The 27,161-nt window shown below is 35.2% G+C and overlaps 2 protein-coding genes and 1 long non-coding RNA gene across 4 annotated transcripts; 2 read left to right on the top strand and 1 right to left on the bottom strand.

Moving 5' to 3' along the window:
* Window positions 1-6,361: 6,361 nt before the first annotated feature.
* kcng3 (potassium voltage-gated channel, subfamily G, member 3) lies at window positions 6,362-14,593 on the top strand. 2 transcript variants are annotated; one of them, XM_068218684.2, is made up of 3 exons: window positions 6,362-7,226; window positions 13,110-13,183; window positions 13,262-14,593. In XM_068218684.2, the coding sequence occupies exons 1-3, from the start codon at window positions 6,604-6,606 to the stop codon at window positions 13,753-13,755; spliced, it is 1,191 nt and encodes a 396-aa protein (XP_068074785.1). In that variant the 5' UTR covers window positions 6,362-6,603; the 3' UTR covers window positions 13,756-14,593. The 2 variants fall into 2 exon arrangements, with proteins under 2 accessions (XP_068074785.1, XP_694001.2); XM_688909.8 differs by having other exon boundaries at window positions 13,110-14,593.
* On the bottom strand, window positions 8,816-22,090 carry LOC141376807 (uncharacterized). Its single transcript, XR_012388007.1, has 4 exons — window positions 21,946-22,090; window positions 18,108-18,214; window positions 13,662-13,850; window positions 8,816-9,781 (listed from the first exon to the last, which is right to left on the bottom strand). It is a non-coding gene; the product is annotated as an uncharacterized lncRNA (long non-coding RNA).
* cox7a2l (cytochrome c oxidase subunit 7A2 like) lies at window positions 22,089-26,567 on the top strand. The gene is given in 3 exon segments (NM_199974.2): window positions 22,089-22,263; window positions 23,915-24,049; window positions 26,216-26,567. Coding segments are annotated over 3 exon segments (348 nt in total). The 5' UTR covers window positions 22,089-22,191; the 3' UTR covers window positions 26,357-26,567.
* The last annotated feature ends 594 nt before the right edge of the window (window positions 26,568-27,161 follow it).

Genomic DNA, 27,161 nt, shown 5'->3' with positions numbered 1-27,161 from the left:
TTGTGTGGGTTTCCTCCAGGTGCTCCGGTTTCCCCCACAGTCCAGAGCAAAGGTGTAGATTTGGCCTGGATGGAGGGCATATGTCCCCACCAATATCTATCAATTACTGAACTATCCCCACCAATAATTGAATCACCTTCAAAATAAAATAATGCTCCATCAACCCTTGTTAACCTAGATATGCAGAAATGGTTAGTGACATTCTCTTCCTGGGTCCTCCCTCCCACAAACACATAAGGACAGTGTGATTGGCTGGGCCTATTTATGCTGTTATTGACAGCTTTAATTAAAAATCAAATAGTCCTCATTAATTAGTCACTTTTGGTAAAATCATGAATGAATAAACATAATGAAACTGCCTTTCCAGTACAGGGGTTCATGAATTAGTGTACTCTCGGGGTTGGGTTGCGGGTATGAAGGGCATCCAAATCATATGCCAGACTAATTGGTGGTTTCTTCCGCGGTGGCAACCCCTGATAAAACAGGAACTAAGCTTAAAGAAGATGAGCGAGGGAGCAAGTAACAGCCACCAAAGACCAACCATTAAGAAAAGTCAACACATAGCCTTGCATTGACTCACTCACTATCCTTCATTTATTAGTGGTCGCCACAGCAGATTGAACCGGCAATTACTCTGGCATATGTTTTATGCAGCCCTTCCAGCTGCAACCCAGTGAGGAGAAAGACCCATACACTCTCTCATTCACACACACATTCTTTCACTGTGTGTGATTTATTTATAAAATAATTTCGAGAGGATCTTGTGCTTATGATCAACACGGCTGGCACCTCATTAGCTCTGTAATCTGCTCTATTAGATGATTACGGAAGCATTATAAATAACCAAAGTTTTTCACTCCAGTTATATTCGTCTTGGAGCCCCCCCCCCCCTTCCACCCCTACTTTCCACCCTTTTTTTCCATAGGGCGACACGGTGGCCCAGTGGCCAGCACTGTTGCCTCACAGCAAGAACACAGCTGGTCCAACCTCCTATCGGGCTTGTAGGCTTTTCTGTGCGGAGTTTCTATGTTCTCCCCGTTTTCTTATGGGTTTTCCCTGGGTTCCTCAGTTTCCTCCCACCATCCAAAAGCATACACCATAGCCAATCGACTAAACCAAATTAACCCAAGACAACCTTAGTTTACACTTCTCACACGGCTACAAGCAGGGGAGATCTCGAGACCTACCTGAGCTTTAACTCCCCTCTAGCCCTTCTAACGGGAGGGAGCCCTGGGCTCGAGGATATTACGAGCTCAGGGCTCTCTCCTGGGACAGCATGTCAATTACGTTCTATTGATTATAAGTTAAGTGTGAACTCTTGAAGGCCAATTAAGTTTACCCAATTCATGCATGTCTTAGGACTGTGGGGGAAACCAAAGCACCCGGAGGGAACATGCAAACTCCAAAAAAAAAAATCTCCTGGCCCAGCTGGGACTTGAACCAGTGACCTACTTGCTGTAAGGCGACAGCTAACTACTGAGCCACCTGCATCATCTGTGTTGAGACGAAAAAAAAAAAAGTTGCACTAGAGCAGGGATGCTCAACCATGCTCCTGGAGATCTATCTTCCTGCAGAGCTCCAACCGTGACAAACACACCTGAGCCAATTAATTTAGACCTGAACAGCACTTGTTAATTACAGGGAGGTGCGTTTGATATGGGTTACAACTGAAATCTGCAGGAAGGCATCTCCAGGAATAGGGTTGGTCACCCCTGCAGTAGAGGTCTTCTGCCATGCTCCTGGAGGCATCACTATCCAGTAGAGTCAGTCTCCTGCAAAGATTAGTTCCAACCCCAATCAGTGGGTGGAGTCCTGCAAAGTTTAGTCCTAACCCCAATAAGACACAGCTGGACTAGCTAATCAGGCTCTTAAAGGCTTTCTAGAAACATCCTTGCAGGTGTGTTGAGGTAAGTTGGAGCTGAAATCTGCAGGACACTGGCCCTCCTGGACCGAGTTTCGACACCCCTGCAGTAGAGCTTATAGCTTCTACATCTGGTGGCGCTGAGGTTGGAAATAAACATTGCAGGTCAGTGGGTCACAGAGTGGAGCTGAAACACAGCACATAAAGGCCACTCGCCAAATCTCATGTGCAGTGTGTGCTTTTTTTCGTTTACATCAGGGGTGTCCAAACTTGGTCCAGGAGGGCTGGTGTCCTGGAGAGTATAGCTGCGTCCCAAATCGCATACTTATGCACTATTCTACGCCATTTTGTAGTATAAATAGTGTAAGTAGTGTGTTCACACTGAAAAATCTTAAAATAATAAGTGCACTTTAATTACCCGGATGATGCACTCATTCAGCCGCTAAAATGAAGTGTGTAATGATGGACACTTCACGCACTCAACGACCGCAGGTTTGCTTACGTAGCGGAAGGGGCGGAGCTATCGGACGCACATGTTGGATAACTTTATTTATTTTGGATGGAGAAAGCAAAATTCTCCTACGAGAGTGATTATAGCGCCTCCGGATGGTGAATGCGGCAACACTCACGGCAGGTAATATTTGATAATTCGGTCGTTTATTTCACTGATTTGGCGACCGTCAAACGTCATCAGGGAAACGGTTTGAATTTCCGTTTAGTAAAAAAACATTAGTGTGCCATTTGGGACGACACTACATACATGTACTATCCTGTTGAGTGTGTAAGTGCATAAGTACATAGTGCATGAGTGCATAGTGTATAGTGTGCCATTTGGGACGCAGCTTATATCTCACACTTGCTTTAACACACCTTCCAGGAAGTTTCTAGTATCTAGTAAGAGCTTGATTAGCTGGTTCAGGTGTATTTGATTAGAGTTGGAGCTAAACTCTCCAGGATACCGGCCATTCAGGACTGGGTTTGCACACCCCTGGTTTACATGCTTTGCCACAAATTCATTGCAGATTTAATCTAAAACAGCTGATAGATTCTGCCCAATCATGCCAGCACCACTAACCTGATTTCAGCAATAGCACATGTTCCTGTACATGTTTATCTATGTTGATCCTGGAATAGCATTTCAATCGGCCAATCAGAATGAAGGGATACGCTTACCCTTTATGTTAAGGTTAGACTTATGGTTTACACCAGAGGTCACCAATCTCAGTCCTGGTGGGTCGGTGTCCCTGCAGGGTTTAGTTCCAACTTGCCTCAACACATCTGCCTGGGTGTTTCAACTATACCTAGTAGGACCTTGATTAGCTTGTTCAGGTGTGTTTGATTAGGGTTGGAGCTAAAATCTGCAGGACACTGGCCCTCCAGGAACAAATTTGGTGACCACTGGTTTACACACTTCAACATGATTGTTATCCAACTATTATTCGTCTTGAATTTTTGGCAATAGGTATGGATTACTTTTTTTGAACAAAAAATGATGTTCCAGGATCAACAAGTGTCAAATCCTGTTCCTGGAGAGCCGCAGCTCTGCACAGTTTTGCTGTAACCCTAATTTAACACTCTTGTTTAAACTAATTGAGTCCTTCAGGCTTGTTTGAAACAGGTAGGTCTATTGAAGTAGGATAGGAACTAAACTGTGCAGAGCTGCCGCCCTCCACGAACTGGATCTGACACCTGTGAGATGTTAATTCAGGATCGCATTGTACTTGGCAATATCATGGCTGACCATCAGTTTGGTGTGTCCAGGGGTTTAAATGTGACTTATATTTGGCCATGCTTTATAGACCGGTTCTGATTCTAAACAGCCAACCAAAAGCATACATTGCAATTTAAAAAAAGTATTAAATACAAAGGAAGCAATTAGTTGTTTGATAAAGTTATACAATTTTACAAAAATTACAGCATTTAAAACTTTTTAAGAAAAAGTTAAAAATGTGCCAAAGAAATCGTTTGATCTCAATAAAAAAATGCTTCCTTATGTCATAACTCTTTAAAAATTTCTATAGTTCTGCACTTGAAGACATTTGAATCATGCAGGTTTGCCGAGATTTCCCTGGTGCCAAACCATTGACAAAATACATGTTTGGCATAGATTTTTGTTGCGTTTACACAACATTGACCAGCAGGCATCACCAGCGTGTGGTGTTTGGAACGCTTCAAATCAGCGAAGCAGTTGGTTCAACTGAATGGGAGTTTTGAAAAGCTTTATTGCTCCCCTCACTACAGATTCATGTTCACCCAGCAAAAACTAATTTGACAGACATTAAAACCAACAGGGGTAACATACTATAGACGCCGCACTCAAGTGCTTATGAAGAGTAGAAAGAGCATCACACAGTATGGCACACAAGTACCGCCTTTTAAACATCACTGAAGCTGCCATAAGGAGCACCAGTTGCATTTTGAGATGTGTGATTGGGACTACATGCATTGGCAGATATAATTTGACATTTTGTTTGTAACATTATTTGAGCACAAGAATACAATTTAATAAGCATACTAAATTTCTTTAAAGAATGTTTCCTAATTTAAAGAGGTAGAAGCTGTTCTTGGATGACTGAAATACCTGACAAAGCAAAGTTTCAGAGATGAATGCTGAGTGAAATAGTTTGTCAGTGACCTTGTAACACAATAAAACTGTATTTTTCTGTCACAGTTTGTTATTGCGGTGGGTATTAGGCTATTCAGCAATGATGTGTACTTGTAACAGAAATGTTTTTACTTTGCATTTTTTAAAAAAAAATGTTTTGCATACAGAAAAAAAAAACATGTAAAAAATCATACTGCTCTATGAAAATACCTAAAAATACTGTATTATGCATACCAGGCCAGTAAGTTGAAGATGTCACTCAGTACCTTTAGCTCATTTCTGTAGTTTGGCATTGTTGTTTTGGTTGTCAAGTTAACAAATCCTTTGCATGTGCATGACATCATTTCCATTTGTGTGGTTTGCATGGAGACAATGACGCTATCATATTCAAAGGACCCCAAAACACTGTAGTTGAGTAAATTAATGGCCAAAACACATTAAATATTTTCTAGTTTATGCTGAAAACAATGCCTTTTAAATATTCTTTAAAATATTTAGCATAAAATATTTTAGAATAACCCAATAAATGTATGTCGATTAAACATAGAGTCTTAAAGGGCACCTATTTTACCCCTTTTTAAAAAAAAGTTGAGAAGTCTTTTGTGTTTCCAGAATGTGTCTGTTAAGTTTCAACTCAAAACACCCATCAGATTATTTATTAAAAATGTGGCCTGTGTCTTTAATGCTAGTCCTTCCTGCCCACTGTTCCCATGTGCCTGTTAGAGTGTGACTCAATCTCCGCCTCAGCTGTGTCAGAAAAACAGCACAGTGACAGACATGAAGAAAGCAGATCTCTCGTAAGGTTTGTGAGAAATACTATTGTAAGAACTTTCCCAATGATTATTTGATGTATTTGTTGTGGAGTTTATTCAAGCCTTTCGATGATTCACACACAATGTCGTTACAAAGTTCACGCACACACACAGACACATACACACATAGCGCACACATTTACTTTGCACTGCTTTTGCACGGCAAATGTGACAGGATAAACGTTAATATACACTGCTACATGGATATCCGTATTGTTAATGTACAAAATTAACCTGATTTAACGTCCACAAATCGGGATTGAAGTGTCTTCTTTTTATAATTGTACTGATATGCGGCTTTAGTGATAAAGATGGTAAAATAGCTGTAATTCATTACAAACATGCACTGTTTCAGAAACGTTTTAAACTTGCAAAACTCATACTTGATCACATTTGATGATGATTGATTATCACAGAGAGCTGAACAGATTTTTTAATCCCAGTTGCTTTGCGCACGTCCTGTCTTAATGATATGATTATATGCATTATTACGGAGACATGTTATTACGTTGCTGTCAAAAGAGGCTTAGTGTCTTTATATAACCCCCATATGACAGTGGACACACTATACTTACACACAGTTCTGTGCAAAAGATGATTTTCATCAGGTGCCCTTTAAATGAAATAAAAATTTAATTAGATTTTAATTCCAGTTTATTTTATTAATTTACATGGCATTTCTGGGTCTACAAATCACTCTTTTGAGGTTGATTTTTAAAGTTTAAGCGATTATAAAAATTAATATCTTTTTGAAGTCCTATTTAAAGTTTTTTGTGGTCCCTTGATTTGTTCAGGGTGTGTGAATGGACAACCAGAGGGAAACAGACGTCCAATATTGATTTTATTATTGAACATTTAATTCAGTTCTCTAGTGTGATGTGCGCCCTTTGGCTCTATTCTCTTCCTATCAGCAGAGAAGTAAAGTAAATATCAAGTTCACCTCGTAAATCCCAGACACATGCGCGCGTCGTGGAAAACTCGTCGCTTGTGGCTTGGGAACGCCCGTTCACCGGGAGCGCATAACCGAGCGCAATAGGCTTGTCGGTCTGTGACATCACTGTATGAAGCAGCCCACTGAAGGCTGGAGTTTAGATGATGCACAAAGAAAGAAGTCACTTTTCCACGGTTCTCCTGACTGACACGCGCTCAATCTGGAAAATTCCTCTTCTAATCTGACTTGACGAGTTGGATTCGCGAGTTTGGAGCCGTTTGTTTTACTCACGCTTACAGAATTATACTGGATTTCAACTATGACTACCATTAAGCCATATTGCACGTCGTTCCAGTCTTTTTCTTTCGAATCGGCGATGTCAGTCTGATCCAAAATGAAGTTTGGGAAGAACATATGTATCCTAAACGTCGGTGGCACCAAGTACGCGTTCACAAGAGAAGTTATCAAGGATTTTCCTCTGCGAAGAGTGAGCAGACTCCACAGCTGTTCTTCAGAAAAGGAGGTTTTGGAGGTTTGTGATGATTATGACCGAGAAAGGAACGAGTTTTTCTTCGACAGGCACTCGGAGGCGTTTGTTTTCATCATGCTTTACGTTCGTTCGGGAAAGCTCAGGTTTGTCCCGCAAATGTGCGAGCTGTCTTTTTACAACGAGATGATTTACTGGGGTCTGGAGAGCTCACATTTGGAGTTTTGCTGCCAGCGACGACTGGAGGATAGGATGTCTGACACATACACTTACTTTTCTGAGGACGACATGAAGGCAGAAGTGGAGTCTAGAGGTGAGGAGGAGCAGGTCAGCAGGTTCGCACCCGACAGAGGAAGCGCGCGGTGGCTGGAGAGGATGCGGAGGACTTTTGAGGAGCCAGCCTCTTCCATCGCTGCGCAGATCTTGGCATCAGTGTCAGTGGTTTTTGTCATTATGTCTATGGTCATTCTCTGTGCGAGCACTCTGCCGGACTGGGATACAGCAAAAAACAATACAGTGGAAGAACACAGGTACACGCATGAATTCAACTTCTGTGGTATGGGTTGTGTAAAATTATAGATGCATCTTTCACTGGAAATTTATGAGCATGATAGACTTCCATAGCTCCATATAATAGGCTAGAAGAAACTGCTAATTTCTACACATAATGGCTGAAAATATTTACTAACGGTTCAATTCTGTCCTTCTGAACTTAGCTTGAGATTCTTTCCATGGCTTATGCTCAGTAGATTTGCAATCTGCGTTCAAAACACTTTTCCCCCATGAAATATTACAGTTGCGTTGAAATAACTTAAACTGATCTAAATGTCAATAGAGAAAATAAACAAGTGATATGATTATAGTTGAAATTATCTGTCAAAAACCTACTGACGTGACTAAAGACATTGTGAATATAAATATAACCCAACCTGATGTAATAAATTATAACTATAAGAATTCAGTTTTTCAAGAATTTTTTGTTGTTGTTAATTATTTATATTTAAAAACATTACAGTAAAATAATGTTAGCAATAAAAAAACAAAGACGTAATATTTTAGTTTCATCTATTGGGGCTGCTGCAAAGTATATGGATGTAGATTTAGTTTTCTACTTTGATTGGCCAGTAGACGTCGCTAAAAATATTTAATGTCAACATACAGTATGGGGAGACCAGTAGACTATTTTAAGCTATATGCGTCACAATATTTGATACAATATTCTTATATTTGGTGTAAATGAGTTTAGAGCTGTAATATTTATTTCCCCAACCGTGTAATTTTATGACAAAAGCAAAAAAAATGCTATGTATCTCGTTGCATGAGTGATTTGTTACACCAGTTGAAAACATTGTATCATTTAACCGTGCATGAAAATAATGTGACAATCATGTACTAAAATAGTTGCAAAGCAACTCTGCCCCACTGTATTTCCTATTAATTATGTTGTTTGTTATTAGGATGACAAAAAGCTTTAAAAGTTAAATGATTATTATTCTGGTTTGCCTCAATGATCCAAAAGTGTCATAAATGTCTAAATGACTGAAATAGCACAACCAAGAGATTTACTGTTCATAGACAGGCCAAACACAAATTCCTAGTGTTATGATGAAACAGTGACAGGAAATATATAAGTAGCTCTGTTTAATATATACAACTGTTTTAGATTGTTAAATGAATATTTTTTCAATAAAATGAATTACATTTTAATCAATTGTTGATAATAGACAAAAGATCCTCTGACGCAAACTTGCCGACTGGGCTTTGTTTTGTCAATTTTGTCTAAAAATACTGAATTAATCATTTGAATTATTTATGTAATTCAGAACTGAATGTGACAATTCAGGAAACACCTTTGCATTTTTAATATATTATGCACACTTTCACTCCTATTCCTATCATACAATTTAAAATGATTTAAATTGATGGCAAAAAATTTTTATAAATTTTTTTCTGATAAATAAATTATAACATTAATATATGATTAATATGAATTAATGTAAGAGTTGTTTTGCTACTTTTTTAAGTACATGATTGTCACATTTCTTTCATAAATTCTTGAAGAGCATTTTTTAGCATCCTACTGTATGTTAATGTTCAGTTATTTCACTTTAAAGGCCATGGAAATAAGCTATTCTGTCACACATAAGTTTGAGAACATTCGAGAACATTTCAGATGGCATTTATAAGTTTTTGACTATATTTGAGCTTTTCATATTTGTTTTATTTAAATCAAATGAATCAAGGTTAAATTTATTAAATGACACACTGCAAAAATGCTTTTCTTACTTGGCTTTTTTGTCTTGTTTCTAGTCAAAATATCAAAAAAATACTTAAATCAAGAATCATTTGCTTCACAAGCAAAAAATATTGCCTTGTTTTAATAAATAATATATCAAAACTAAGTAAGTTTTCCTTAAATCCAGCAAAATAAGCAAAATATACTTGTTCCTTGTTTTGACATAAGATTATTTTGCTTAACCCTGTGGCAGATTACTTAGCTTGTGGAAAAGCTTTCTTAATTTGGCACATTATTCCTTAAAACAAGACTATTTGTTTTGCTTGTCTAGAAAATGCTTCTTAATTGAAGAATTTTTAGATATGTAGACAAGAAACAAGACAAAAAAGATAAGTTAGAAAAGCATTTTTTTCAGTGCATCATTATAGTTTTTTGGATACATTGTATTTTTTGAATTTCATCCATGTAGTTCAATAGTTCAAAAACAATGTTGCGATGACAAATTCTTTTCCAGTGCTCCCATGCAATGTCTCCTCTGCATTTTGACCAGTTTTAGAAATTATTAAAATAAGCTTTTCCATATTCCATGTACAGACATTTTGTCATGTGGACATGACATCTACATAATACTCTCCATCAAAGATGAAAAAGTCCAGTCTTGTTTTCATATTCCCTGTCAAATTGTCATTTTGGGTATTCCCTTGTCCCCGTCTCTCTCTGTCTGGAAGTATGTGTGAGTACAGCCTAAGGTTTTTTCTTTATGTATCCAGTAGAGTCTTGATTCCATATTCCACAGTGGCCTCTGTTTGTCTCAGGGTTCAGGTATGTGTTTTCATTCGTGTTGACGAGCTGGTAAGAAACAGAAATAAAACCCAGTTCATGCATGTTGTCTTATAGTCTTTCCAAAAATGACACAAATATGTTTTTTTTTATTTGGATATCGTTCTCTTGTTTTGTGTTAGTCTTTAAATCTCCATTCATCTGTTGCTTGTAAAGGTCCAAATGTATCATTTTTGTGTTCATAATGCCAACTGTTGATATACGCACTCACTGTTAACCCAGCACTCTGGCATTTGCGGGCACATTTACATATTTTATCACATCTCTGCTTATTTCACAGTAATTCCTGCCCCTGTTTTCTTGCCAAAGCAACTGTACTGACTGTAATTCCAAGTCAGTCACCGCTTTTGAGAAATGTGCTTTCAAAGACACAGTAAAAACCGTTCAGTGTGAAAGAGCAAATCCAAGGGCAAAGTCTTTTCTAAATGCAGCCTTTTGAAATAGTCCTGTCTTTGTTCAAATAGTAAATGGACATTGAGTCAAATATGCACTCAAATATTTAAAAAATCTATTAAATTGGATGTTTTTTTTGGATCAGAAGTTCAAGGACTAGTTAGCAAGCGTGCCTTCTTGCATTTCAGCTTCCAAACGCGCTGACACCCCACTGTCAACAACACACTGGAGCTGTTTACACAATCTCAATGAGAGGACTTTTTCCACATAAAACACATTTGCTGCATGGTTGCATGGAATCTGATCTAACTACATTGCATGACATATTTACATGGACAAGATCAAATTTAATCAACGGCTGCTAAGCAACATTTGTAGAGGTTATTGTTGATAAAGTCACACTCACTGGTAATATTTAAAGGAGTGTTTGGCAGAGGATAATTCAAGGTTCAATACAAGTTAAGCTGAATCCACAGCATTTGTGGCATATTGTTTGGTCTTCCCATTTTTGTTTTTGTCTCAGAAATGTGAATCTTATTGTTTTACTTAAAAAGCATTCTTATGTTAAAACCTGTCTATAATTTAAGCTGCAATTTGTAGAGTTGTTTTATGCTGAGTAATTGTACTTTTAGTTGCATGATTTACCTGTATGGTAGTATCGCAATACTATGGCTCCATGGTGCCACTGTAGTTTGTAAACAGTAGTATCGTCATTAACGGTTTATCTACAATATATAATGTTGTATGTGGAAAAGTCACTAAAATGCTCACATGGTTGTGCAACAATAGACCATTTTATTTTAATAGTCTGTGAAGCCTTTTAATGTTGCAAAAAGTGTAGAATGCGTACCTTTAATTGAAGCCATAATGCATGTTTTCTATTGTTTCAGTTCGAACGCACATCTGAATCGGCTCATATCTGTTCCTGTCCATATGATTTACTAGCTACAACAACTGCAACAATCTCTTAAAAAGAACGACTCACAATGTCAAATTTTAAATTACTTTGCATTGTTACCTGATAAGACTGAAAGAAACAATAGATGAAAAACCCAAAATAGCAACAGCAAACATTAAAACAGTATTTGACCACTTCATATAGCCTAATTGTTTTTGGAAAATGCTCCTTTTGTAACAAATTTAATTTGGTATAATTTGTATCTTTATTTTAATGTATTTTTTATTGGTCAGTTATCTAGAAAATAAAATGAATGAATAAATTTTACATGAAAAGACGTGCAAATAAAAAAAATTTCTAATTAAGGGAATTATGAATTAAATGTAAGTAGACCTATTATAACATGAAGTAAAGTATTTGACTACTGGTATAGTATCGTAAGATAAATTAATGATATTGCGACAACCCTACTTTAAATATAACTTTACACAGGAAAAATCTAGTTTTAGTAAAAATAAACTGTTTGTTTTGTAGTGACTGGAACCGTGATTGTTTTATTGTTAAATGACGAGCTCTAATAAGTCGCATTATTGCTTAAATTAAATCGTAATAACATATTAAAGCCTAAATCTATTTATGAAATTCTGTGTCTAATCATTCATTTTTTAAATAATTTACACAGTGGCTTTCATAATTTGATTTATTATACATTAGGGCTACACAATATATCGTTTCAGCATCGATATTGGAATGTGCACATTCGCAATACTCACATCGCAGGATCTGCAATGTTGACTCTGGATTATACTTGAACATTTTGTGTTTTTTGAGGCCTGTGACTGTGTGAGGAATTTAAAAGCATTCAGGTCTTAGAAACTTTTCTGTTTGTATCTTTAATAATGAATAATTGTATCGAATCATTTACACAAAGAAGACAAAGCAGTATTATTTTACATCTGATTATTCAATTACTGTATACCTGAATAGTGTTAAGACTCCATGGAAAACTATAAAACACTGTTTATTAAATTTGTATCCTTTTCTTTATTGAATTTATCTATAATTGCAGATTGTCGATACCATTGTTTGACAGAATCATCCCAATCTAAAATGATAAATTCTTTCTAAATAGAGATATTCAAGTCATCTGATGAAATAATATTCATATCGCAATATATAGCGCAGAATAAAACAATATGCACTGTTAGATTTGTCTAATATCGTGCAGCCCTATAATACATACACATTAAAACCGTCTTGAAATAAACATTGACACTACTTGTTAGCTCACATTGCCATAATTGGCATAATTCTGATAATGTCAGTTTGACAGACTGGCTTTCCACCACAATACAACCATTAGTTTGCTATGAGTGAGAAAAAGCGAGGAGGAGTGCTACAATAAAATTCCACACACTCACTGCTCAGTATTCTGTTTCTGTGAACTGTACATCCAAGCACATGTGCTGTTTGGTCCAAGTGATTAAGGTGTTTATATGCTTGTTAGTTGCGATTAAAATCAGCCAATGGCAAATAGTTTAATGCAATTATAATTATGAGCTTAATCAAAATAGTTTCAGAAATTGGAATGGGGCCAAAATCTCATATAATAGCATTATGAGGGTGCATGGAAATGTAGTCAATAGCCTTTTGTGCAAACTCTTTGTGATATTTTCTAAATGCCAATAACAAAAATGATCCCTAAATTACAGAGTTTCTATTTACTGATGTTATTTGAATAAAAATGTAAACTAGTAATAAAATCTTGACAAAATTTTTTTATTTTTACATCTTAAATAATCAATAACAATAAATGATAAAGGAAAAATATATATATAATTAGAAATGTCACACTAAACTCTGCCCATGCAGTAGTTAATATAACAAATGCTTGCAAAAACGTGTGCCTTGGTTATCAGCAATGTGCCACAAATGCTGTCAGTTGATCTTAATTAGTACTGAACTCTAAGATTACCTTGTTCTAATTCACTCTTTTATTTTTCTTCCCATATCCCCCTCTCTCTCTCTTCTCCTCATTTCCCGCAGGATCATCGAGGCAGTTTGCATTGGCTGGTTCACCGCCGAATGCATAGTGCGTTTCATCGTCTCGCGGGACAAATGTGAGTTTGTGCGCCGCCCCCTTAACATTATTGACCTGCTGGCAATCACCCCTTACTACGTGTCTGTGGCAATGACAGCGTTGACTGGAGAAAACCCTCAGCTACAGCGAGCAGGAGTCACCCTGCGCGTGCTGCGAATGATGCGCATCTTTTGGCTGATCAAGCTAGCGCGTCACTTTCTGGGATTGCAGACGCTAGGACTGACGCTGCGCAGGTGCTACCGTGAGATGGTCATGCTGTTGGTGTTCGTCTGCGTGGCCATGGCCATATTCAGCGCTCTTGCACAGCTGCTGGAGCACGGCCTTGACCTGGAGACTAGCAACGAGGACTACGCCAGCATCCCGGCATCCTGCTGGTGGGTTATTATCTCCATGACGACCGTCGGCTATGGAGACATGTATCCCATCACCATTCCGGGACGCGTGCTGGGTGGTGTGTGCGTTGTGAGTGGCATTGTGCTGCTGGCTCTGCCCATTACCTTCATCTACCACAGCTTCGTGCAGTGCTACCACGAACTCAAATTCCGCTCAGCACGCTGTGTGCGAAGTCTCTCCTCTGAGTTTCTCAACTGACCGTAGCAGAGTCCGTCCTGAGATCCTCCGAACCCGCTGGTCTTCAGCTGGGCAACGTCACCTGCTCTTCTGTGCCTTTATTTTTGTACTAAGATCTAAAGTGAAAATGGGGGAAAAATCAGCATTAAGAATTTCCGTGCGAACCTTTTCAATCCAAATAATAACATAAGTACCTCTATACTCAAGGATACATTGTTGAATCTGGAACAATTTGAGACAAAAGGCCCCGATATACAAAGGGAGTGACTATCTTTTTGATCTTCTGCATGAAATCTAAATTTACTATGTCTGTTTTGCTAGTGCACATATTTAGTCTTAAGGTGAACAGTTAATTCACACAAGCTAATCCACTTAAAAGTTTGTTTTGGTAATCTTAAAACACAATCTTGCCATTTGCTTACACTTATTATTATTATTATTATTATCACATATGCTAAACATTTTCAATAAAAAGCATGACAAATCTTACAATATGATATTTAAATTTTAGCATAAATCATAAAAGTAAAATAACAGAGAGAAAAAACTAAGAACAAGAGTGGGTATACATAGCAATTACCATAGAGGAGTTTTTGGAGTATATTTACAGTTCTGGTTGCTTTACGACTTGAAAGTCCTTTAAGATTTTTAAAATCATTTTTTAAATCAGCCTTAAAGAGGGGGATATTAGGCATCCCTTCCGACCATTTACACTTGTGTATATAAAACTTGCCTAATAATCTCAAAAGATTTAACATAAGCAACAGATTCTTATCTATATCTTTTTTTTGTCTACTTAAAAAATAGCACCTCTTTTCTTTGTATTAATTCTTTGATCACTCAGTATATTAAATAGACATTCAACATCAAACCAGAAATATTATTTGCTTCCACTCTGGAATGGCAATCATTCTCTGATGACATCAGTTTGACGGGTGGGGCAAAATTGTCTTTGCCACGCCCCTCCAATCCTTAGTTTCTTGCCGAGGAGTTCCTTCAAAGGAGGAGCACAAAAATACATGTTCAGTATTCCATTTTTGTTGGAAATTTGTTATCATACTGAGGTAAACTATTTTAAGAGGAAAATTTGAAGTTCAATGTTTATTTGCAGTGTTATATTGTTCTGCATAATAATATACACTATCGGTCAAAAGTTTGAGCTCAGTTTTTTTTTAAGAAATGTATTCTGTTCATCAAGACAGCATTTATTAAATGTAAAAAAATGTTAAATTGTTAAATATTTATTACACTTTTAAATAACTGCTTTCTTATTGTATATAATTTTAAATAAAATTATTACTCCTGTCATTATTACTTATAATGCTATTAATAATAATAATAATAATAATAATAATAATAATAATAATAATAATATTAGAGTGATTTCTGAAGGATCATGTGTCTGAAGACTGGAGTAATGAATCTGAAAATTAATCTTTAAAATCACTGGAATAAATGATTCAATTAAATTATAAACTACTTTTGAACAGTTATTTTATAGTGCAATAACGTTTTACAATTTGCACTGTATTTTTGATTAAATACATGCAGCCTTGGAGAAAAAGAGAAGATTATTTACTGACATTAAAAAATTCTACTGACCCCAAACTTTTGACCCGTAGTGTATGTTGGAACAAGAATAGCGCGTATATGAACATGTAAATATGTACTAAATGCTTTGCTCTTGATAGCTAAATTAAAAAAAGAAAATACATTCTAAAATGTTTGTACAATCTAAGCAATTTGGCACCCACTTCAGGTCATGTTTCTTTCATTTACATAACATGTCATTTTAACATCAAGCAGCTTTACAGTATTAAATGTAAAAAGAGTGTCAAGTCTCTTTCAGTTTAAATTACTTACCTACTTTCTCTCAGGGCTGTTTATATCCAAGTTGATATTTAGACCTAACCATGTTGGTGTTTCATAACATCTAAATTTTACACAACCCCAACCTGGAGGACTAGGACATACACACATACACTACGGAAAATTTTGCTTACCCAATTCACCTATACCTAAATTGGGGGGGAAACCGGAGCTCTCAGAGGAAACCCACGCAAATACAGCGAGAACATACAAACTTCACATAGAATAGCCAACTGACCCACCCGGGACTCAAACTAGCAACCTTCTTGCTGTGAGGCAACAGTGCTACCTACTGCGCCACCGTGCCACCCTTTTAGTTTAAAAGATCAATCTCAGACTTCGACTTACTAAAAAGATTGTCAATCCTTGACATTTTAATGGCGTTGGGCAAAAAATGTTTGTTTGATTTTTTTTGCAATAGGCTGAGTAGCGAATAAAGTTAAGCTAATAAATTATGGATTATTTCTGATGCATTTCTTGATACCCTTTAGATGCATTGGCCTTGTGGGTTGTGATTGGTGCCTTTTGCATGATGGGATATGGCAGACGTGGTTTAGAATAGTTTATGATGGAGAAAGCACAAGATGTCAACAGTGTGGGAGTTTTCACCATCAAAATAAGTGTTTTAAGCAGTAATAAGCAGTTAGAATAAGCAGAAAGATGCTTGTTTGTTGGCACATATATAGTTGAAGTCAGGATTATTAAAACCCCTTTGAATTCCTTTTTTTTTTTAAATATTTCCTAAATGATGTTTAACAGAGCAACATTTTTTTCTTGTGGAGAAAGTCTTATTTGTTTTATTTTGGCTAGAATAAAAGCAGTTCTTAATTAAAAATATTTTAAGGTGAAAATTATTAGCTTTAATTAAACTAGATTTTTTGTCGATTGTGTACAGAATAAAACATCATTATACAATAACTTGCCTAATTATCCAAACATGCCTAGTTAACCTAATTAACTTAGTTAAGCCTATAAATGTCACTTAAAGCTGAATAGAAGTGTCTTGAAAAATATCTTGTAAAATATTATTTACTGTCATCATGGCAAAAGATAAAATAAATTACTTATTAGAAATGAGTTATTAAAACTATTATGTTTAGAAATGTGTTAAACAAATCTTCTCTCCATTAAACAGAAACTGAGAGGAAAAATAAACAGGGGGCCTTATGATTCTGACTTCAACTGTGTGTATATATATATATATATATATATATATATATATATATCAATTATCAGCTTAAATTTAAAGAGTTATATAGGGCCAGACAAGATCTTTGGAATTTTTTTTAGCTATTTCTACTGAGAATTTTGTTAAAGAAAATATGCAGATTTATGCAGAATGACATTGGGAGCATCATATCTGAAACTAAAACTTATTAAATGAAATAAAAATAATACCTGTTTTAACTTTTATTTAATGTTTACAATGCAAATCCAATTAGATCCCCTTAAATTGTAAACAAAACAAATCTCAAGTATCTACTAATTTAATACATCTATATATAAGATATCTACTAAAGGATGTATTATGATATGAACATTTTCATATTAGTCAATAATATTACTGAAATTAAATGAATGAAACTAAACTGAATAAATAAAAATGTACTTACATTTACACAAGTAAATAAATAAACTCAACGATGGGCTACAAATCTATGGATTTCTGCATGTGCAGATTTCACTTGGGCATAGCTATTGCTTATTGTTGAACTGGTTGAAATTTCAATATTGTTGCATCCCTGAAATAGATGCATTAGACTGGTGAAGTTTTCCGCCCTTACCTATCATGAAATTACCATAGAGTAGTGTGAAGTTGTTTATCAGATAGGGCTTTTTTTCAAACTCCCTAAACTCTTTTGTCCTAAGTGATGTCACACCTATTAATTTTTCAGTTCTGCTTGAAGTATATCGGGGCCTTAACAGAACAGGAGAAAAGAGACAAATCCCCAGCTCAAAGCTGGACAGTGCACAATAAAGCGTTACGATCCAAAGGAAATACATAAGCCAATGTTTGTGTTGTAACCCTCTTTGCCGTGTGAACGAACAAAACCGATCCAACAGCATTTCCTGCGTATGAAATGGACAACTGTGGCATTTGACGACTACAGATGGCCAAGCTGCCTGGAACGGGCATCTGGCGGGACCTTGTGTCCTGACAGTGCTCCAGCCTAGAAAGAGCTTACACGAATTCTCATGTTTCCATGGTGAGGTCCCTCCGACTCGCTAAATCATTAATTCAGCTCCCAATAAAGCAAGGGGAACTAAAGTGGCAGAACAGACATGGAAGCAAATACTGTGAAGCACATATTTTTAAGTCACCCTCCGAACGTACAATTTCAAATAAAGTTAAAGGTCTTGCTCAGAGAATGCTAGTTTATATTACCAAGTCACAAAAAGACAAACATCAGCTGTTCATCCAGACAGCGACATTACTGCAACCTGTCCATACACGACTGTGTGAATCAAGAGGCGTTAACTAAATTGATTAGCAAACACCTCACCCACACGCTCAGCAGTAGGAGGGCTGTCACTCGCTTCCTTCTTCCTCTTTGAATACAAGCACAAAATCAAACCTCTTTTCCACGCTCGAGGCCCTTGAATGTGTCTCCTGTAATAAAAACATGAAATTTTGCTGGTTTGACGCTGCATATGTGATGATTTATTGGGGAATATACAGTAGATTTTGTAATAACATTTCATTATATTAAAGTACCGTCAAGAAGAACATGAATTAAGCTTATATAACTTACAATTTGTTTAGCTAAATTGATGATAATGTCACCATTAAGATAGAGTGCATTGTTTAATTCAGGTTATCCTCTAATGACATCGTTTGTCTTTAGCCTAAATTGTCATGTCAACATAGGGATCTTGTTTGAATAATCGCTGAAACATTGCTTAGTTGATGTCACACCACACGATGGTTGTTATTTGCATCTGTAAGATGTATGCCTTCACATCTTTAGCAGTTTGTATATTTGTGGCTATTTGGAAAGGTCATAATGATGCAAATGAAATCTTATGTAGCTACTGTAACCTAAAATGTATTGTAATTGCTAAAGACAAGGTTATATTTATGTGTATGAAGAAAATAAAGAAATGTTTATGATTCAAGCCGGATTTTTTCATTAATGCGGAAAGAAGAACACAAAGGAAGTACTTAATAAAGATGAAATGATCTAGGTGTTAGTTTTTACATGATTTTTTTTCACATTCAGTTTCTGCAAACCTCGAAATCTTGGCAACAAAAGGTTCCACATCTCCATCATTATTGCCCAGGAAAAAAGATTGAGTTCGGTGAACACATGTTGACCTTTTCTGACAATAGCAGACCATGCTGTCACATGGAGTTACACAATGGGAACCTGCCATTTAACTGTCTTTTCTTAGGATAAGCGTTTTATTTATTTATTTATTTTTTATTAGGTTAAAGAACATAGCTATATAGGCCTTTCACAATAATCAATATATTGACTTATCGCACAACACATGGACATGATCTTATTCATTTTTGGTGGTGCAAAATACAGTTGAAGTCAGAATTATTAGCACACCTTTTTTTTATTTTTTTGACATTTCTTTTTTTTATATTTCCCAAATAATGTTTAACATAGCAAGAAAATTTTCATAGTATGTCTGATAATATTTTTCTTCTGGGGAAAGTCCAGTTATTATTTATTTTATTTAAGTTATTTATTTTATTTGCACTAGTATAAAAGCAGTTTTTAAACACCATTTTAAGGACAAAATTATTAGCTCCTTTAGGCAAATTTTTTTTCGATAGTCTACAGAACAAAAGATCATTATACAATAACTTGCCTAATTAGCCTAGTTTAGCTTTTAAATGTCACTTTAAGCTGTAAAGAAGTGTCTTAAAAATATCTAGTCAAATATTATTTACTGTCGTCATGGCAAAGATGGGGAAAATGGAGATGTCAGTATGGTTAAAAACACTATAGTATTCACTATAAATTACTTTAGTTTATTTTCCTGTGGATGTCGGACAACTGAAAATAGATCTGGTAGGCTACCAGATATCGCAGTCTCTGTTACCTTTTTACCTTGCACCTTTTTGTTAACATACAATGCATAAATTAATACACCACATTTTGAAAATGAATATTTTTATCCATTTCTCAGTGAATATAGGTAAAATATATATGTGTGTGTGTGTGTTTGTGTGTGTGTGTGTGTGTGTATATATATATATATATATATATATATATATATATATATAAATTGGTGCATTTTAACAAAATAGATTTACATATACAAAATAGATTTACATATTTATACATATTTTATATTTTTTGTTTCTCTTGATTTTTGCTATTTTTTAACATTTTTTTTACATTTTTCCCTAACATATTAATTTAGGTTACAAATTTTTTAACCATTACTGTAAGTTATTTTGTGAAATAAGCTCCAGATTTGGCTTCAATACTGACTAAACTAATGTAAATGCACAAATATAATAATGTAAAGCTTCCTATAGAAAACATTAATTTAAATGAGAGATTTGCAAGAGGTGTACTTATATGCTGAGCCCTGTTTTAATTTTTTATGATATGCGTTTTCACATTCTGATTCCAATAACCAGTTATTCAATTTTTAAAATCACTATGATTAATTAAAATATTCTTGAGAATCATATATATATATATATATATATATATATATATATATATATATATATATATATATATATATATATATATATATATATATAGTCATTCAGGCATTATATAATGAGTGGCATAAAATGGTCTTAGAATGACAATAATAGCATTTATCACAATATATTTTGATGCAATATATATCGTACAACAAAAAAGATTTTGTGACCGGTCTAATATTTAAGAATAATTTTGAATTTCTTATATGTATTATTTACAACTATATTTTATTAAAGTATGCAAAAATAATTAGTCCAAAGCATAAAAAAGACGACTTTTGATTTTCCCTAAGTTATACAAATAACTGTCCAAAACCATAAGATATATTAACTGTAACAATATTTTTTTTTATTATTAACGTTATAGTAACAGGGGATACATAAAACATTAATTTGTTCTAATATTGTGTGACCTGAATACAAATTATACATATTCATTGTACAGCTAGTTACACAAATGTTACAAAGTATAAAAAAACAACCAATACATGAAAGAAAAACAAATATTTAAGTAAAACAAAATAAAAAGAATGAAACATAAATATCTCAAAGCATAAATAAAGTATCACGAGTGTTACATAGGCGTACGAAAAGGGATCCGATCATTTAAAAGTCATTTTAATTTAACAGTTGAATTATTTTTTTCAGCAGTTCAGTCGTTTTGGCAGCTTTCTTATTTAACGAAAGATTTATAAAGTGATAAGTCAGTACAAAATGTTCTAAAATTAGGCAAAGACTCAATAACTCTACATTTGTGAAGATGGAAACACATTGTCTACTTCCTTACATTCTGACTCCCAAATCAAAAACTATAGATTAATTGTAATAAAATCAAAAAGGTTTTTGAGAAAACAAGCCAAAATATTTCTCTCAAAAAATTTTCTCCAAAATTTCATTCTAAAAATAAATGTGCTATTGTTTTCAGATTGGAATTACAGAATGTGCATTGTAAAGAATTGTTTATATTAAATTTAGATAGTAAAAAATTACAGGAGTAATAAATATGAAGAATTTAAAAATAAAGTTCTTTCATCTTATTAGGTACTAAAAACATATTGATACCAGGCCAAATTTAAATGGTGGACAAAAACGGGTAATTTAATTTCCACTTATAAAATGCTTTAGGGTAGAAGCTTAACTTATTGACAAAAAATGTATGATTAAAATTATGATGAAAAATTTATCTATTAATCTTCTAATGTATCAATGATTACATTTAATTTCAGTAATTTCCACACCTCCAATGGCTAATTTAGGCATTTCACATTTTAAGTCTGTAAAGCATAGGTTCTAGTCAAATATAATAGTTTTAGAGAAATAGATTTTATAACCCAATCATACTCTGGGTGAAATATCCCTTTTGTAAATTGCAGAAAACTCAAAGTAAAAGTAACTTCTTTTTTATCTAAATCGAAAACTATTCCTCTGTCCACCCATTCTTTGATAAAAATAGATTATTTTACTCCACAGCACATTCAAATTATTACACATTATAGATTTGTGAGGGGGGAAATTGTGGCTTGCCAGCTTCCAAAGCTTGTTTGTGAAAATTAGCAAGTTTGATAGGGAGTTTTTTAACGTTACCAACTGTAGCAATATGTGTAGCAATAAATCCATTCATTAAAAAGTTGTGTTGTTTATATAATGGTAATTAACATACGCACCTTAACAGTGAAAAGGCTTCTTAGACAAAAACGTATTAACGAAATCCAACAAAATGCCAGCTTTTAAATTTGGAAATGAGACTTGGCTTTTAGATGTTGGAGCAAATACTTCTTCTAAAAAGCCACATAGCCTTAGTGACGTCATATTCACGCGACACGTTCTTGCACAAGGAAAAGCCGGTGGAGCTGCGTCTGCCCGACGGTCACTGTCACCTCGTTTTCGTCGGTTACCACCTAAAAATCGAAATGTATTACAAATTTAGTGGTTTTACACAAAGACTGACGGGAGCCGCGTCATCCACCGCCTACAGCCCTCAGGTACGTGCGCGTGATTCCGTTTCTGAAAGGTTTATTCAGTGACCTTGATTCTCCGCTGTCTGCTCCATGTGACCGTTGATGTGTGTTAAACGTTTCACTAGACACGTTCAATGCTCTTATCTAGTAATATTATAGCCTACTTTATTGTAAAAACTAGAGATGATGATTGCTACTATATAAAAGCGACTTGAGAGGTGACTTTGCTAGCCAAGATTCATTCCATAGCTTGCTAACGTTAGCTAGCTACAAGCTAAATAGCTATAACGTTAACTTACATCGAATAATATTTTTGCTTGATTGTTCGTAAAACGTTTTAAACAGTTAATAACGACATATTAATAGTTATGTAGACCATTTCAGTTCCGATTTAATAAAAAACAGGTGAAGAGTCAACGTGGTTCACATCATATGAGCGGTGGGAATTAGACTCCTCGACCACAAATTAATATTATTAAAGATTCAAATGTTAAAACTTAGTAACGTTATATAATAAATAAAACAAATGTAGTTTCAATATATATTATCAAGTAGAAGTCTGAAGATAGCATATCTGCCTTCCAATATATTTAAGGACGAAGGGATCCAGGTAAGGTGACCCTCTGGTTAACTTATTTGCTACTCTATGGATTAGTTCGTTGAACGACCTGTTTTCCAGTATTTAGGCAAATGTATTTTATATTTTCACATTCAGACTTATTACTTAATATTATTTCAAAAAAACTTTCTTTGCTAATTCTAAATGGGGATATCATATTAGCAGCCAATGACAATCACGGTACAACATTGTTTACTGTCAAATAAATTGTGCTAATGTTGTCTTTCTTACATGCGATTTAAGACTGAATATTTAAAGTATTGTGGTAAACAATGTAGGCACCGTGTTACAAGTTCTCGCTGAACGAATGTGTAAATTTAAACCCAACTTAAAGAGCCCATATTATACATGAAATAGGGTCATATCTTGGTTGTAAGGGTCTCCAACAACAGTCTAATATGCATGCAAGGTCAAAAAACACTTTCATGGTCTTATAATCTGCATTTATTTTTACCTAATTATCCCAGCGACTCCTGTATGAATCGTCCAGTGATTAATTTGTTCCCAAACCCCTCCTTAGCGCGGAGCTAATCTGCGCTGATTGGACCGATGACAGTCTGTCGCGATTGGTCGACTGCCTTCAGTCAGAGAGGGAAATGGCCAATAGCTAATCAGCAATTTAAAAAGTAATCACAGTTCATACACGCTCGATAGTGTAGGCGTGGATTTTAGCTGCCACACTATGGCGAGTGGATAGTGCCACGGATAACCGAACGAAGGAGACAGTCGTGTACTCGCCATACCACACACACACAAAAACACACACACACCTCCGGATGACAACGCTCCCGCTTCCGCCCGCACCCGCCAGGTTTTAGCCTGAGGTTTTAACCAGATTCAAGTGCAACTTGGCCTTTTGTTGTTATTGTGTACATTCTTGTCTAGTGTATCTCTAGAAATATTGACATCTTTTGCTTTAATCCACTCTGCTTACTTCACACTTTTGTTTACACATTTACGCATTTTGGACTCAGTGTTGCTTTGAGTAAATATATGAGGTAGAGCTACTGAAAAAAATATGTATATAAACTTAAACTGTCTGTAAACTTTCTTTAGGGCTTAAGGGCAAATGTACCCTCCGAATCCCCTGCTATGATCTTCGGCACCCCAACTAAGCTGGTATCTGAGTCGAGTGCCACAGTGGAGTACATGGGTAAAAACAGGGTTCCGGACCTCCAGAGAATATTTCAGGTGTGTGTATTTGATTTATGTGAGTGATTTAGTCAACGTCAGCTTTATTGTTCATTTAACCACATGTACAGGACATACAGACAAAGCAAATTGTGTTACTCCCAGACCCTAGGTGCCTAACATATAATGTTAATACAAAAATTAGAATTTTAAAAAGAAATTACAATACATATGTAATGAAGTTCATGGCCCTTTGGCCGCCGGGAAGAAGTAGGCGGAGAACCGACGCATGTTTAAATTATTTATTAATAACAGGGACGGCAGCTCCTCGCCGAGACTGCCATCTAAACCAAAACAAACGAACGGCAGCTCCTCACGGAGACTGTCGTCAAACTGAAAGCAAAAGTAAAACAAAATGCCCGGCCCGGTCCTCTCTCGGCTTCCTCTGCTATCGTTCCTCCTTTTATAGTCCAGAGCTCCTTCTGTGGGATTCGAGGCAGGTGCGCACCGCAGGTGTATCCACTTACTCTGTGGCCACTTACTCCGTTCCCATGGCTCTCGGCCACGCCCCCTCGCCACATAATACAATTATACATAAAATATAATCTAAAAATAGAAGTAAAAAAGTAAACATTTGTAAATAATACGATTACACTTAAGGGCAAATGGCAAGGAGTGCAAACTGAGTTTTGCAGATACAAACAGTATATTGTGCAAAAAATACAGTATAATGTAAAACAGTAAATGGTGCAAATAAATGGATATTCCACCCCTAAATATCAACATTATGTAGGGCTTCACAATTATTTGAAGATGTGCATGTCAGTAAAGCAGGTTCTGTAAAAAAAATCTGACATTGCAAGATTTAGTTTTTCTGCGATATATATTGCAATATGAAAATAATTTAACATATTGGCTTGAATTGCTCTATTTAGGGGGAAAATAATTAAATTATATTGATTGAGGCAATTTTATAAGGGTGTGAAAAAAATAGTAAAGCAATTGCAAGCAAGAATAATTACCCCAGAGCAAAGAGTAAAAAAATAAACAGTGTTTTATGGATTTCCGAAGAGTAAATCAGTATTCAGGAACAGAAATGGAATAATAAAATGTCAAAGAAAATGGTATAGTCTTCATTATATTAATAATTCAGTAAAACTATTTTTAATTAAAGTTACAAATGTTGTACGTTATTGTGTCGAATGCTTCACACTCTTGTAATGCCTATAAAGCACAAAGTTTCACTCTGTTATGGTTCTACTTTGCAATAACTCCACAAATCTCATGTATTCTCAATTGTTAATCAACTATTATTCCAACTCAATATTGCATATCCTGTGATGGGACTATTGGAGACACACACGTTGCAATATCAATGCTGAAACACTGTGCTGCCCTAGTAGTAAGTCTCCAGCACCTGCTTTTAAAGCAGCGCTTACTACACAGAGCTATAGTTGATAACAAGCTGAGCAAAATCAAGGACATAATCTCAGATTATTTAATCACATAGTAATGAAATTATTCGAAAGTTCTGTGCTAACGACTGCTGTTTGCGTTGGTAAACTATGGCTCTGTGTACCAGCTACATCTGAAAGTGTGTCAAAATACCATATTTAATGACCAAACTCGCATATCTTTTTCTGTTGAACATAAAAGAAGATATTTTGAAAAATGTGTAACCATTGACTTCCATATTAGGAGAAACAAATTCTGTCAAGTGATTTTATTAGTCAATTGAATCAGTAAGGCAAAGGCAAATGCTCTGTTTATTCAGCAAAATGTTGCTTTTCTGTGCATTTGCATTTCATGTAAGAATACCAACTGAGCTACAGAGGAGAGTTACTACAACCACAAAACAATGCCTCCCTTACTATATGTGCAAAACAAGAGCAACTATAGCTTTCAAAGTCATTTTAAATCTAATATTTTTTTGTTGAACATAAGTGGAGATACTTTGAAAAATGTTGGAAATAAAATAATTTTGCTATCTATTGATGAACACTGTGGGACTGCGTTTTGAACTACTGCTGGATGTGACTGAAAGAGACTAGCTCAAAACCTTTCAGATGTTTACACTGTTATTTAGCTTTCTCCAGTTGCATCTACGAAAATGCGTATACCAGCCCATATGTTAAATTATGACCGATATATCATATTTAGATATTAGTTTAGTAAATAGCAGAAAGCAGCACACATTGTAATCTTTTTCCTTCTGTTTTCTTCCAGGCCTCAGATAATATTCCTGTCCATCTAAAGCGAGGTGTTCCAGACAGACTTTTGTACAGGTCCACCATGGCACTGACAGTCGGAGGAGTACTTTACTGTCTCGTGGCTCTTTATTTAGCAGCACAGCCCAAAAAGAAGTGAACTGTATCCATCCTCTTTTCATCAGCTTGATGAAATGTCATTTTTGATCAGCTGTGTTCATCATGAAATATATCAGTATGCCTCCCACCATTAATCACCATCAACAGACACTTAACAAAGCTTCTGTCACTTGATGCTGTTTTGCTTGTGTTCTTACAAGTGAAATGCTGTTAGTTGTATATATTAAAGCCATGCTTCTAAATCTTTATAATTCCAGCCCTATGCAGAGTTATTCTTGATGCATTCTATACACGTGCTATTTTTGTTGACCATTTCTTTTGCTTGAAAGAGAACAAAAATACATGTGAAACCTTGATTTTACCTTTAGTTAGGAGCTTGTTTTATTCTGTTGATTCTTTTAGAAAAAACATGACCTTGGGTTTTTGCTGAAAACAGTTTTTGTAGTATTCATTTCTGAATAGCGAAACCTGATTTTCATCACCAATATTTACATAGAGGAGGGTAAGGCATTAAAAAAGAAAGGAGATAAAGTAAAACATGTTTTATTTAAAGGCGCTAAAGATGTTATTATTATTAATCTCAGCTTTTTAATTTAATACGGTGCAGTTTAAACTTCCCACAGGGGCTCAAAATGACTTAAATTGATTAAAATTGTAATTTATTTAAAATGTGTGGATTGTAGACCTGGTAAAATAATGTTCATTCATCTGTATAAAGAAACTGGTGCTATAATAATTCTCAAATTAAAATTTTAAAAGGTTTTCTCCAGGATGGTAAAAATGATTGAATGCATTTTTTATAATCGCATCAGTAATTTTGCTGAATAAGTTTTAACAGGCAAATA

The sequence above is a fragment of the Danio rerio genome, chromosome 12, assembly GCF_049306965.1.
Source record: "Danio rerio strain Tuebingen ecotype United States chromosome 12, GRCz12tu, whole genome shotgun sequence".
Taxonomy (NCBI): domain Eukaryota; kingdom Metazoa; phylum Chordata; class Actinopteri; order Cypriniformes; family Danionidae; genus Danio; species Danio rerio.
Note: the sequence above shows the minus strand (reverse complement) of the source record. Positions and strands in the feature narration are given on the sequence as shown.